Source organism: Notechis scutatus, chromosome 3 (assembly GCF_049901735.1).
Source record: "Notechis scutatus isolate UNSWTSFEM ecotype Mainland chromosome 3, rNotScu1.2, whole genome shotgun sequence".
Lineage (NCBI taxonomy): Eukaryota > Metazoa > Chordata > Lepidosauria > Squamata > Elapidae > Notechis > Notechis scutatus.
In genome coordinates, this window is record NC_142011.1 from 124,512,013 (window position 1) to 124,527,440 (window position 15,428).

Sequence of the window (15,428 nt, forward strand, 5' to 3'; positions counted from 1 at the left end):
AACGAGTAAAAAGAAATTTAGGAGGCCTGAATATTAGTTGATTTCAAAATGCTCTTGAAAATGCAAGTGTTACCGGTAAACTGATCATAATTATTTGAAAGATGTCTTGACATATCTCCTGTGTTCTTTTGTTGGGAAGGTCTTATAAAAGGATTATATGAGGTCGAATCAAAACAAGACTGAAGACTATTTCTTTGGAGAGATTGTGCAACTTACCACATCACTCACTGACCATATCAGGTATTTTTACAATCGGACTGCAATTTCAGATTCAAGGGATTTAAACTCAGAGAACTGCAACCATCAGACCTGACAATAATGGATGGAGTCTTTGGAAGTTCTTGCTACAGCTGTACTATTTCCCTCCCCTTTCTCACCAAAGCTGGTTCAAAAGGAATATGGCTCCATATTCCTAATAGTCTCCTATGTCAAGTATAGTGCAGCCATGATCAAGACTTTTATGGCTGCATACTATTGCTGACTCTGCAACTTCAGTTCAGTCTAAAAAATAATCTGACTGCAAATTATCTGTCAGAGTTTAAAAAGAAAGGCTCACAATGCTGAGATTTCATATCATGCTTTATTGAACTGTTTAATGTTTGGTTGATTCTGGTTTTCTTTCATGTTAGTTGAGCTCTTTCTCAAGGTGGCAATTCATCTACTCTTCAGATTTGATGTGGTAACCATGTGCCACAAGCTCTGCTCTGGTAGCCTGTAAAAAGCAAAATAAGATTTGTAATCTCTGTTCATAACCAAACAACACAAGCTATTATAAATGACATTTATTTTGGCTTGAAAGTCTAGCCTCATAAGTCACTTGACTATCTGGCAAGGCAAAAATGAGATTTCTATCTTTGTCTATGCATTAGTACAGTATCAACTAAAATGCAAGATAGAGGAGCAAGGGGAAAGAATGAAACACCATAAGAACTGGAATAACAAAATTCTGCAAAATGTCACTGGTTAAAAAGTGAGAAAATGATAGACTAGCTATCTTTGCATGGAACAGATTAATAAACCTGCTCCCACTGTAGCATATATGAGTCTGTTTTTTATACTGCTCAATTAGATTCCAACAAGCAAGGCTGTACTTATACAGTAGCTATGTAAGGAGTAGTCAACCATATACTTGGCCCACACAACCCAGGCATGGCATTGAGGGTGTAAAAGCAGCAGATCCCATTGTAGATTTGCTTCAACAAGGCCGTAAGTCTACCCCCATTACATCACAAATATGAAGAATCAGCACAACAAATTACACTAGGGGAGAAGCTAAAATGGGCTCTTAAACATAAAATCCAATTCTAAACAATACCTTATCTGTTGCTGTTTTGCAGTTCTTCAAAAGTTCTTCTACCTCTTGATGAATCAATTATCTAATGAAGGATTGATGGACTTCAGAAGATCAGGATTATTGTTCTTGTAGAGTTCATTTCTTCTTTTGGCTCCAGTGGATGACGTTTGGGGTATATGGTGTCATGATATGATGGAATGGCATTGCTGTTTAACAAGAAACTTAGAATGACAGCTCTTGAGAGACTAGTCTCCTATTATCAAACAAAATTGCTGAAAGGAACAGCTGTCAAGCATCATAATCTAGAGCAGTGAATCCATTTGGTTTTACTACAGGTAACACTCAATAATCTAATGTTTTTAAATAGTTTTCCTCCAGCTTGTCCTTTTACTCCCTCAACATACATATTTAGGTAAGGATATTTCAATTGTGTTCCAAGAATTTGATGAGGTTCTGTGAGAAAATAAGAACTATGTGTATATATATATATATCCTTTTATTCAAAAATAATCAGGGGTATATACAACATTTTTAAAGATATAGTAGAAAAGGCAAGGTGTCAGCTTATCTTGGAACCTCTCTTTTTCTAGAAAGATGTTTGTGCGCATTATGGCTTTGCCTCTGATTAATTTTTTTAATTAACAGGTTTTGCATGCTGGTAAAGTTTGAAAATCCTTGATTTAGATGGTACCACCTACAGATGTTCTTATTATTAGAAAACTTCCTGTTATTCCTATTATGATAACCTTATAAAACATTGAGAAATTATGAACTTCAGGTTCAATTTAGTTCTGTGTCACGCCAGTCTATGGCTTGTCAACAAAATTGATAAATGTTACCCTTTTCACTAAATAAATTGCTTTAGTCTCTTTAAAATATTCCCTGTAGAGACAGATGAGTAGAAAACTAAACTTCCTTTGCTCTGTGTATGGTGACCATACTCTCATTCTCCCTCGAGCCGCTCGGAGCATCCAGAGACTGGGATGTGCTTCTGAGTCCTCTTCTTGCAGGCTGAGCTTTAGATGAGGAAACGCTCCGCCCCTCACGTGGTATCGCGCAGCGTCTCCCAGTCTTTTGCTCAGCCTCGAAGAGTCAGGCTGTGTTTCAGAGAGCTCCTTGGCTGATCGCACATTTCTTTACTATTACAACCCTCTCGTCTTGATAAGGTTTGCTTTTCCTTCCTCCTCCTGCGCAAAGGGTCTGGACTTAAGGGAAAATTTTTTCCGTCCTTGGGGCAAGGCTGCGGGCTCGCAGCGCGATAGCGCGACCCCCACCCTTATCTGATCGCTTGCTGCCTCCGCGTTGCCTCGTGGCACGCGTTTTCTTTACTGCTGGATTCCCCCCACCTTAAACACCGATCGGGAGGGTCATCGCCCCTAGGGCCCTAGGCGCTGTGCTGACCAGCGAAGCCCTCCCTTCCGTCCCGAAGCGTCCCGACGGTTCAGCTTGCGGCCGCCATTTTGGCTCCGCATCGTGGTCGGGCGCCATTTTGAATTTCTTTGCTGCGGCGAATTGGAGCCCCAGGCCTTGGGTCAGAGCTTAGCTGCCCATTTCTTCCACCTGGCTGGCCCTTGTATTACTTGTTGGCCTCCCGCAGCCCGTTTTCGGCGGTTGCAGCCCCCTCCGGTTTTATTTTTCTTGTCTGGAGGCCTGCTGCCAGAGGCTCTTCTTCTACCATAGGCCTCAGGTGTTTATTTGACTAATTGGCCTGTACTGAGATATACGAAGTTCTCACTGTTACGGTTACTGTTTAAAAAAAAAAAAAAAAAAAAAAAAAAATCTATCTATATATATATATACTTAATACATATACAAAAGGAATATATTAAAAAAAAAAAAAAAAAAAAAATAACTTTTTGTCTTGTACAATAATATTTTTTCGTACATATATAAATATATACGGATAACCTGTATATACATTTGGTACAAAGCATAATAAAGATAAAAATCAATCAAAAGGATAAGGAAGATTTATATTAGAGTATCTATTTTTCTGTACATACTATATTTCTTAGATACCTTACTGTTATCTCTGTACACAACAAATTCCAAAAGGGGAGAGGGCCAGCTTCACCTTCACCCGGCCTCATCCAGGCCTGATCTGGGCGTGCCAACCGCCTTTGCTAGTAATTGTATCTAACATGGCAGACGACAATCCCTCTAAACGTCCTTCTTTGAAGGCTAAGGCAAAGTCCCACTACTTGCGCAGGCAGGACAAGGAACCTAAGGGCTCTAGACAGGACAAGGAACCTTCCAAGGCCGCAACGTGGACGCCTTAAGGCGCCACAAAGCGTTGGAAAAAAGAGTTTGACCGGCGTTCAAGGGAGTCCCGCTCGGAGCCGTCAATACCTCCTCCTCCAAACCCTTCTACCTCTGCTCAATCTCTCCCCTCAGACCCCCTCTTCCCTACCTAGGCGCAGTTCGCTTCCAGGGTCTTCCGACCCCGGACTTCCCGACCAGACGGACCCCGAAGCCACCTTTACACCCACAGCCGCTGGTCTGCGCCACGATGAACCCTCTACCTCCGAGGTTCCACCTCACATCAGGGCTTGGATGGAATCAGCCATCCGCCAGGGCATAGCAGAGGGACTACAACACATGACAAGATCAGGCTTCTCTCCATGAGCCTCCGAGCACGACTCGATATCTATCAGATCCCTTCCACAACCGGTCCCCCAGTTGATCAGGTACTCTCTCAGAGGGACAGCCCTCCTCCGATTGGGGCCCAGGTGGAGGAGGAAGGGGACTTTGGGGATTTCAGGGGAAGAGGAAGAGGATTCCCGGATGGGATCCTCCGCTACAGTGAACCCCTTAGAGGCTGACATCATGGAAGGGGAGATGTCGGAGGACGAGGACCCTTCTCCCGACCAACCCTCCTTTGGGGGCTGTTTAAACCGCATATGTTCAAGTCCCTCCTCCTTAAGGCCAAGAATGTCTCTGGCCTCTTTCACAGTCCGCTGCAGAAACCCCCTGTCCCAGAGGGCCCGGAAGACTCCATTTTCACCCAACCAGTGGTGGAAGCTGAGGTCATCCCATCCCCTCCCATCTTCGTAGATCTGGTAGCGAAGCAACTTACCTCCTCAGGGACCCCTCCCACTCCCTCTAGCCAAGACAAGAGATTCTTTAATCTCGATTCGGCTCTGTCTAACCTCCTGAATATCCCGGAGGTCGATGACCCCATTGTGGGTCTAGCCTCCTCCTCTACCCCTAGTGAGGCCCTAGAGGCCTTGAAACCTGAGGACAGGCGGGCGGAGCAGCGCACGCAGGGCTCACCTATCTGACGCCTGGGCCATTAAGTCAGCTACGGCCGCCTCATTTTTCACGAGGTCCTCTATCCGCTGGCTACGTCAGCTCAAGGACCACATCCCTGCTTCCAATCTCAGAGCTCACCAGGATATAGCGAAGTTAGTGGCTGCAGCCGAGTTCTCGGCTGACGCCACTTACCAGTCGATAAAATTTTCTTCCAGGGCCATCACGCCGCATGTCACGGCTAGGCGCATGCTATGGCTCAAACACTGGCAGGCGGACGTAAAGAATAAGGTCAAGCTGGCCACTGCCCCCATTACGGAGATAAACTGTTTGGCCCAGCTTTGGAACCACTGCTGGTCGGGGGCCGCAGTAAGAAAGTATTTGCCCTCCCTTTTTCGAAGGTCGGAGGCCAGGGGCTCTCAGCCCTTCGGAGGAGCTTTCCACGCCCCTTCTACCAACCCCTTCCCGCCCAGATTTCCTGGGACCCCTTCCTTCCGATCCCAGGACCGCTCGGACCCGGGCGACAGATCCAGACGCGGTGGCGGCTACAAGAGACCCTTTCGGGGATCGGGAGGAAGGCCCTACCGCAGAAGGTAGAGCCTCTTCCTCCCCCCGTTGGCGGCCGCCTCAGCCACTTCGCCGCCCAATGGGACATATCCACTTCCGATGCATGGGTTAGGGACACAATCAGGTTTGGCCTCGCCCTGGAGTTCAGGTCCGCTCCCCCTGATTGTTTCTTCCCCTCCCCCTCCTCAAGGGATCCCTCCAAGCGTGCACTAATGGATGCAGCCATCCATCATCTTCTTGACATCCAGGCCATTCAACCTGTCCCTCCGGATCAGAGAGGAAGGGGTTTTACTCCCATCTCTTTGTGGTGCCCAAACACTCTGGGGTTGGAGAGCCATCCTGGACTTGAAACGGCGCTCAACCGTCACCTTATCCAGCGTAGATTCAAAATGCACACTTTGCAATCAATTCTTTTAGGCACCAGGCGGGAGACTGGTTATCTTCCATAGATCTTTCGAGGCATACCTCCATATTCCAATCAGGCCTTCCCATTTCAAATTCCTCAGGTTCTGTCACAATAGCCTTCATTATCAATCGTGGCCCTTCCCTTTGGACTGGCCTCGCCCCGGACCTTCACCAAGGTCCTGGCGGCTCTGGCGGCTCATCTCAGGAGCGTTCTATCCGCCTCCACTGCTACTTGGACGATATCCTTATTCTATCCCGTCCAAATCCCAGGCAGTCAGGGATACCAGAGTCACTCTCCACCTTCCAGGCACACGGGTTCCTAGTCAATTGGCAAAAGAGCCAACTTACCCCTTCCACCCAACGAATCAACCACTTGGCGCCATAATTGATTCGGTTTCTCAAAGAGTTTTCCTCTCCCAGGAGAGGTTCCTTAGCATTCAGGCCCTGGTCAAACAGATCAGGCGTTCAAGGAGGTGGCCTTACTGGACCTCTCTAAATTGTTGGGCAAAATGGTGTCATGCATCTCTATTATTCCCTGGGCCGTCTACAGCAGATCCCTCCAGTGGTTCCTGCTCCCATTCACGATCCGGAAGAAGCAACTCGAAGGCCAGAGTCAGGGTCCCTCCAAGGGTCCTCACGTCTCTTCTATGGTGGACCAATCCCGCCATCAACAGAGGCCATCTCTTCGCGGAACCTCAACGACTCACCGTCACTACGGACGCAAGCCTGTCCGGTTGGGCGCTCATCTCGACTCGCTCTCGGCTCAGGGCAAATGGTCGCCGTCCGAGCAAAGGTGCAGCATCAATTGGCTAGAGCTTCACGCTGTCCATCTGGCCCTGCGCAGTTTTCCTCAGATCCGCAAACATCACGTCCTCGTTCTCACGGACAACGTCACGGCCAAGGCCCATATCAACAGGCAAGGCGGCACCCAGTCCATCCAGCTAATGAGGAAGCCGAGCGCCTTTGCCGCTGGGCAGAATCCAACCTCCTATCACTAAAGGCCGAACACATCTCCGGAGTAGACAATACTCAGGCGGACTGGCTGAGCAGGGCCACGGTGGACCAGGCAGAATGGCGTCTCCATCCATCCCTGTTCGAGGAAGCGTCCAGAATATTCGGCCTTCCGGTGGTGGATCTCTTCGCCTCCCCGTCCAACACTCAGCTTCCACGGTTCTTCTCCCGGTATCCATCTCACCGGTCGGAGAATCACAATGCTCTGCGCTGCCCATGGCCCCAGGGCTCCTATATGCCTTCCCTCCGCTCCCGTTAGTTCCCAGGGTAATACAGAAACTTCTTCAGGAGAGGGCAGACCTTCTCCTGGTGGCTCCCTATTGGCCCAGGCGACCGTGGTTTGCGGATCTCGCAATTTATCGGTAGCGCCCCCATGGAGGATCCCCCGGACAGGGTCTCCCTCTCTCAGGGCCCCTTCTGCATCCGGGCCTCAATGGCCCAGTTAGCCGTCTGGAGGTTGAGCGGATCCGTCTGACTAGTGAGAATCTCTCGAGTCAAGTCATCGACACTATTTTGGCCGCTAGGCGACCTTCCACTACACGCAATTTACGATGCCACTTGGAAAGGGTTCTGCAAGTGGTGTGGGGTCTCAGATTGATCCCCTCTCTCCTCAGTGGCTCAGATCCTAGATTTTCTTCAGGAAGGCCTCCGTAAAGGCCTCGCACCTAACACCCTGAGACGACAAGTTTCTGCCCTCTCAACCGTGGTCTCCTGTGATAACTACGGTTCCCTTTCTCATCACCCCGAATTAGATCTTTCCTTAGGGTGCCACCAACCTGTGCCCTCCCACTGTTCACAGGTTCCCCACATGGGACCTCAACAAGGTCCTCGTTTCTCTCACACGTTCCCGTTCGAACCCTTGAGGATTCATCCCTTCAGTTTCTCACCTTTAAGGTAGTTTTTCTAGTAGCTATTACTTCTGCTCGTCGAAGTTTGGAAATAGCAGCTTTGTCAGTTAGGAGCGATCTATGTGTATTCCACGCTGATCGGGTGGTCCTTCGTCCTGACCCCACATTCCTACCCAAAGTTAACTCTCCCTTCCATAGGTCACAGGAACTGGTTCTACCAAATTTTGCCCTAGGCCCTCCAGGGGCAGGGAGGTCCTCTGGCACACCCTAGATGTTAGAAGGGCCTTACGTATATATATTAAGCGCACTCAATCCATGCGAAGGTCGGAATCCCTCTTCCTATCCTTTCAACCCAGGTCACTGGGGCTTAAGGTTTCTCCTTCCACCATCAGTCGCTGGATCAGGGCTACTATTGCGAGGTGCTACCTTTCCCATTCTCTGCCCGCTCCGGGTGGAATAACCGCTCATTCCACCAGAAGTGCAGCCACCTCGGCGGCCTGGGCCACGCAAGCCCCCATCGCTGACATTTGTCGGGCAGCCACCTGGACCTCTCCGTCCCCGTTTATCAGACATTATAAAATAGATACGTACGCCTCCAGCGGAGGCCTCTTTGGCCGACGGGTCTTACAGAGGGTCATCAGTGATCCGGAGGGGCCTTCGGGCCAGACGGAGTCCCACCCGTAGGACAGCCCAGCTTTGGTATGTCCCAGTCTCTGGATGCTCCGAGCGGCTCGAGGGAGAATGGGCGTTGGTTCTTACCTGATACGCCCCTTCTCGGCGAGCCGCGAGGAGCATCCAGCCCCACCCTAATTTCTCCGTCTGGTGGGGAATCTTGCTTCAGCCAAGGAGCCAATAGTAGATTAGATAGAATTAATAACCTCTCTTCTCGTTATCGCAAAAAACTGGGGAGACGCTGCGCGATACCACGTGAGGGGCGGAGCGTTTCCTCATCTAAAGCTCAGCCTGCAAGAAGAGGACTCAGAAGCACATCCCAGTCTCTGGATGCTCCTCGCGGCTCGCCGAGAAGGGGCGTATCAGGTAAGAACCAACGCCCATTTTCATCCCAGAAAGCCATCGGCGTAACTTTATTTTGCTGAAAAAAGAGGTTAACAGGGGATGTGTAATAAAGATAAAATTGTCCCTATGGTGAAGAAGAGGTCATTAGCTGGTACAGAACTTCACAACTGATGGCATATCATTTAGCTCAGGGGTCCCCAACCCCCGGTCTGTGGACTGACACCAGTCTGTGGCCCACCAGGAACCAGGCTGCACAAGCGAGCAAAGCCCCATCTTCACACACATGGGATCCAGGGAAAGCATGAAACCATGCCTCCCTAGTCTGTGGAAAAAACTCCCTTCACAGAACTGGTCCTTGATGCTGAATAGATTGGGAGCCACTGATTTAGCTGACTACCCATGATTAAAAATATCCTGAAAATCAATAACATTAGTTACTAAAATAGCAATTTCTTATTATTAGCATAATAGCCAGACAAATGTAAAACATTCAAACCGATAAAGGGTGGAATTTTGGAGAAATGAATAGACATAGACCAATGCAGATGTCCTTTATTCCCCTTAAGATCCTTTGAAGCAATAAAGAAAAGATCTCTCTTCCCACCAGGGCAATGGTGAGCTTTTTCTCTGTCTCATGGTAACACAAGGAGAAAAGATGATGTCCATATGCAAGGTGCACCTGTTTGAACAATAGAGCCCCTTGCAGTTGATATACACAACAATATCAGAGTTCTTCTAGATCAGGGGTCTCCAACCTTGGCAACTTTAAGACTTGTGGACTACAACTCCCAGAGTTCCTCAGCCAGCTTTGCTGGCTGAGGAACTCTGGGAGTTGTAGTCCACAAGTCTTAAAGTTGCCAAGGTTGGAGACCCCTGTTCTAGATGATGTCACTGATATAACATTTGGAAAGGCAAAGAAGTTCATAATGTATAATGAATTTAAACCCTTGAGTGAGGTTATAATCACCAATAAAGGCATGGTATTAAACCAGCCTTTCCCAGGTTGATGTGTTTGGCTCCTCAAATGGCCAAGTTCCATCAACCGCAGCCAATGACAATGGATTATGGAATTTGTAGATTGAAATATCTGGATAGTATTAGAATCCTTACATGCAGCTGAAATTAAATCTAGCTTTATGCTATTTTTTTGTAACAAAATGTTTCTAAATATATGATGATTTTCATGCCATCTTTCCAAATGTATTAGTTACTTTATCTGAAGTTGGGTGACATTCAGTATGCTCTTCTGCCATGCCATGTTCAAGACTTCTATTTTGGAATGAAAGAAATACCTCATAAACCCCTTTTCGGAAAACAGCATAAATATCACAATTTTAAATAGCAATAAATATAACTGTAAAATTAAGCCAAAAATTTTGTGGGGGAAAAGCTAATTAGCATTTGTTAAAGAGAGAAAATTATATTCCCTAGATAATGCAGAGCTGTAAAAAAAAACCTGGGCAGTTATAAGTGATTTACTCCACATGGGATGAATTACAGTAATATACTCACTGCAAAGCACAACAATAGCTAAAGATGATTGTGTGACACCTCTCCAATATTGTTGATAAGCCACAATAAGTGGTCCATACATATATCCTTCAGTTTAAAGTAGCGTTTTACATCTTTCAATTTATACCATGCTGGCAAAAAAAAATTCTGTGAGTTGAAGTTCACATATCTTAAAAGTTGCTAAAGCTGAGAAATACTGCTTTAAAGCAGGGGTCCCCAACCACCGGTCCGCGGACCGGTACCGGTCCGTGGAACAAATCCTACCGGGCAGCTGGTTTGCTGGCGCCGCCATCTTGTTTTGATGAAAAAGTGCTTCCGGTGAGCTTTTCCGGGTAGAAAGCTCACCGAAGCACTTTTTCATCAAAACAAGATGGCGGCGCCAGCTGATGCCGGTACCGGGCGCGCATAAAAAGGTTGGGGACCACTGCTTTAAAGGAAGGAGGAGGAGGACAAAGAAGAAATTAAATCAGATAAATCTCTTTTCCTTTTCTAGGGGAAATACCATTAGGATGCCAGATTCCTATAGTAAACATTATGGTGCAGAGATTGAAGGCTTGGAGTTTTGAAACAAAAGTTTAAATCTGACTTTCAATTGATAAACAAATTTGAGTGGAAGACATTAATGTAGTTTACAAAGAGTGTAAAACTTAGAACATGCTTACTAAGTACGTCTGTATTACCAGCAGTCTCAATTCCAGCCCAGGTTTTCTTCTGCAATGTTTATATATCACATACGATTTCTGCTCACCTGTCATGGTGTCTTTTCTAGAAGTATGCTCTCCTTTATTCCCATGGTAAGTAGCATTTGTTCCAGTTGACTCATAATCTGTTTTTCTTTCTTTTAAACTGATCATTTCCCGAGGGGAGGCTGGGGCACTTGCTACAAACAAAAACAAATGCAGATTTTAGAACTCTTGACTGAATGAGTGACATAGTAAAGTATATGAACACACGTTCTAAGCAATGCAGCAATGCAGCTATCTTGAAAATAATGAATCTCTTTAAAACTAGTTTCATTTGAAAATCTGTGGCAACTGTACATACATAAAACTCTTAAATGAAAATAGTCTTGAATTATTATACCTTAGAAATTAAATTTAACAATATTGCCTTCGAATATCAGATGTTTAAAATCTTTGTCTTATAGAAGAGGGAAAGGTAAAAGCCACTGAGATAAACCATTAAAACTCTGCATCTGCTGAACCCCATTGATACAGATCAGATTAATCAATGGCACCACACACAAAAGGGATAGAATAATAATAGCAATAGCACATAGCTTATATATTGCTTCACAGTGTTTTATAGCCCAATCTAAGTGGTTTAGAGAGTCAGCATATTGCCCCCAACAATCGAGGTCTTCATTTTACTCATCTCAAAAGGATGGAAGGCTGCGTCAACTTTGAGCCTGGTGAGATTTGAACTGCCAAACTGCTGGCATCTAGCAGTCAGCAGAAGTAGCCTGCAGTACTGAATTCTAACCACAGCACCACCACAGCTCTTATAATGATGATGATGTCACCACAGGCCAAATATGGCACTCCTGAATCTTTCTAGAATTATTCAATCCATGAATTCCATAGAATTTGTCATAATGGGAGGATGTGCACATAGCCATTTCATTTGACTTATCTTTTATGATTGATATTTTGTGGCCCAGAATCACGCTGGTATGCTATTCATATCATTCCACAAAGGCTCATATCTAAAATAGCAGATTATGAAACTTAGTATACTGAGGACTGATTTGATACTCTCATATACTTTCAATGTTAGCTTTTTGTTAAGATGCACAGCAGCAAGTTTTTGCTCAAAGCAAGAGATAAATCATTTGACTAATAATTAAAGACAGTATTCTGCTCCCTTTTCACCAATTATTAAAGACTTCTCTAGTTCCCTTCTTTTAGGCAAAAAAGGGAAGTTTGGAAACTTAAACTTTCTGCTGTGATTTCCTGAGTCTTTTCATCCTTTCTGTAGTCCAATCCCTCTCTCTCTCTCTCTCTCTTTATTGAGAAGCAGTGTGTTTCAAGCTGCTCCTTCAGGACGAAAGAACCAAATCTAGTCAACCATGATTTTATTCCTAAACTAAATTTAGCCATCAGCTAGCAAGTATGATATACATGCTTTTCAATGCTAGGGATCATCAAATCAGGAGGTGTTGTGGAATGTATGGACAATACACTTTGAGATACATCCTTTCAAGAGGCATGTTCGTGATCTACCAGATTTGTACTTCAGATATAATATACCTTGTACATAAACTCCAAAAATAAATGTTTTTCTTCCAAATGAAACTATTATCAACATTGCTATTAATCAAACAGAGTAATCAAATTCTCTAGGCCCAGATAAAGTTATCATCCAGCTTACTATCCTTTATATTGCAAATTAGCTGGATTTGTAATGTTTGGTGAATTTTTAAAATCCATTTTTTCCAAAAGAGGAAAACTGGTAGCTATCTAGAGCACTTTGATTGCAGCAAGCTATCTGGAACACTTTGACCTCTTCTAATTCAAAATAAATGCATGTTCCTCCTTTGCTTGTTCACAGTGAAGCTGCAATCAGCTTCTTAAGAGAAAGCACAATGGGAGCCTGATGTATGCTTTCTCCTTGCCTGATATTTGAAAATCTTACTTGCTTATTCTACCAGGGCTTAAAAATCTAGCTACATTTCCCCCCAGCCTGTTCTATTCTTTCCCAGCAAAAATTATTAGAACTTGCAATTAGTTTTCTAGGTTTTTGAGTAGGGCTCTCAATTTTTTTTCTTGAAGAATATTGGCTGCTTAGAATTAGTCAAGAATCAAAGAAACATGTCAATGGCTGTGCTTGGATAAATGATTTTTGTAGCCATACATCCTTGAAATCTTCAGGCAACAGCTCTTTTGAACAGACAGTATAGAAAACTTGAATGTTAATGTTTTTAATGCTTTTTGCCACCTTATTGTTCTTTTATAAAGTTGAATTTGATTTTCCTCAATTCCATTTTGTATGAATTTTGGTATTTTGGCCCCATCCCATTTGCTGTCTATTCAATTATGTTGAGCCCATACATTATCAGTTTTTCCCAGTTATTATAAAATATATTAATAAATTATGCCAAAAACCCAGTGAAAATGTGTAGTAATGACAGTTTACCTAAAGGCTTTAGAAACATTAAGGAAAAACTCTATGTGGCGAAATCCATTATACAATCTCTAATCTCTCCATAACATGAGAGAGAACATTTTCAAAATAAAAATGAATATACAGCAATATGCAATCTTATACGACTTAGGAAGTGACAATTATCTATTGGCATAGATAATATATCCAGAATGTATTCAAACCAACAGGGAAGGGGAGAAACCAGAAGAATAAGTAACCCAAATTTACATACTCCTGTAAATTCTACAACTACCTACCAATCTGTGCTATGTCATTCATGGTAAAATTGGGTAAGAATGCAGTTTCCTATGTGACTAACCCCAATGGTATATAGCAGAACTCAGCTGTAATGGGAGGTTGGCATCCATGGGTGGTTGTTACTAGTATAAAATATTGTAGAGGAAAAAACAGTTCTGTAACTCTGTGCCCATAAAGCCCATATAACCTCCTTGATACAAAGATTCAATGCTCATCCAAGTAAGAAATGGGAACCTGAATCCCACGAGAAGAAAATGCTTTCACTTTCCATTTCTACAGCTTGGGAACAAAAATGTTCAGCTATAGATGACAGAAATCAGAAACTACAGGAAAAAGCTGCTGAATAACTCAGATGTTATATACCTGAATTGCTTGGTTGAATGTAAAGTACTGCTTCAGGCCCTGTTGGTCTATTGGCCTTCTGTAAAGTCTTAGTTTTTCCTGTAGGCAATGGGTCAGAATGCTGGATAAGTCCATCTAGAAATGAAATGATTTGAATGGGAATATGTTCTTTTTAATCTCAGTTTTTCGATTCTGAGTATCTTGAGTTCTAGTTGCTGTTTCGAATTTAACAGCCATATACAATATGTACATAAAACAATAAGGTTAATGTGAGGCAAATAACACTTAAAAACACTAAAACCAAGTTGGAATACTGCTGCATAGTCATGTGGCCACTAGCCCCTCCATCTGCCTAAAAGTGGTACTTCTGGCCCCTTTGTAAAGCCCCATAACCCAGAGCACAAGAATGAGTAATAAGGGGGAAGAAGCCACTGATCCTGGCTTTGTATTTTGCCCCATTCATCTCAGTGGATATAGTATGGGGCCAACTAAAAAATAAGCAAGAATAGGGGAAAGAGATGTCCAGTTTTGGAGTATTAGTAATGGATCTACCCAACCAGCCAGCCAGCCAAACAAAAACTCACACAAGCAACAATGGCAAATACTTTATTGACCAGCATTTGGGAGGAAGTAGAACCCAAAAGATTAAGAAATATGAGAAGTTGTTCATCAGCAGGATCCTAGACACAAAGCTGGGGAGTAAGATTAGGATCTGGTGCATTTGCTGCATAACTTCCAGTCACAGTATGTAGGTTGTCGTGCAAGTTCTCAATTCTATGCATTCTTCTGGGCACTTGTAAGGAAATCTTTTTCCTCTCCTGTTTTTAACAGGCTGTGAGATAGTTCTTGTGTCTGGAGGACAGCCTGTAGGAAATAATTGGAAATGGAGAAGAATGAGCCTCAGGCAATGAGTGGAAGACATCATTTTTAAAATCTGAATACATAGATATTTGTTGGTAGGAGGAGAGAAGAATGAGTGATACCATCTAATTCTTTGACAGTGTTCGTACTTCAGCCTCCAATCCCCGTTGGGGAAAGAAATTTTGGTGTCTCGTGAATATAGCTATGTTTAAGGCCACAGCAGCTATCCGGATACTTTGAGGCTAAAGGAATGCATATAGCATTTTTGGGAAGCCCAATGGGTGTAATGAGTGAGGCAATGATGCAAAGTGGTGACCTAAATTATTTTTCTTGCTTGAGTGAGAAAGTCTGTAATACTACTAATTTTCCACAATAGTAGTAAAAGAAGAATCTGGAACCTTAAAAAAGGAAAAACTTCATATGGGCGCTGTAATGGTTTGTTCTGTTGTATACATGTGTTGCTCTCTTAGGCAGAATTGTGTGTAAGTGAAATGGATGGCTGGTGTCAACAGCTGCAGATATTCATCTGAGCAGGGATAAGTGCTTTCTCTCTGAGTGTGAAAACCTTTCCTTTTGTTATTACAGTGCAGGCAAGTCACTTTATTTACAAAGGGAAGGGGGAGGTAGTCACAGCAATGAACACTTTGTTGTGATTGTTCTTTTTGCTTGCTTACCTGTGTGAATTGTTCTATTCAGGTGTACTCCACTTCTTGGAATGCAATTTGATGCTGGATATTTACATTTAGAATCTTGGCACTCTCTACGTGACTATTAAGCATAGAGGTTAGCAGTATATTTAAGTTTCTGTAAGGATTTCAGATAGGGTTTTTCCCACTGGTAAAGTTTCTTCTTGTGAAATTTAAGCATGCAATAGAGTAATAATATTAAACAAGAAATGTAAAAAGAAGGTGAGAAAGAGA

General features: G+C 43.9%; 1 protein-coding gene across 17 annotated transcripts in view; it reads right to left on the reverse strand.

Moving 5' to 3' along the window:
• CTNND2 (catenin delta 2) overlaps positions 1-15,428 on the reverse strand; it is a 492,160-nt gene that overhangs the window by 4,156 nt on the left and 472,576 nt on the right. For 9 of the 17 annotated variants that reach the window (XM_087961146.1, XM_087961142.1, XM_087961147.1 and 6 more), the window contains 2 exons: positions 13,669-13,782; positions 10,652-10,783 (listed from right to left, as the gene is read on the reverse strand). In XM_087961146.1, the coding sequence (XP_087817272.1) occupies positions 10,652-10,783; positions 13,669-13,782 (246 nt within the window). Of the gene's footprint in view, positions 1-561; positions 1,548-10,651; positions 10,784-13,668; positions 13,783-13,806; positions 14,512-15,428 lie in introns of those variants that run through there. The other 8 variants (XM_087961145.1, XM_087961149.1, XM_087961157.1 and 5 more) reach the window with 5 other exon arrangements.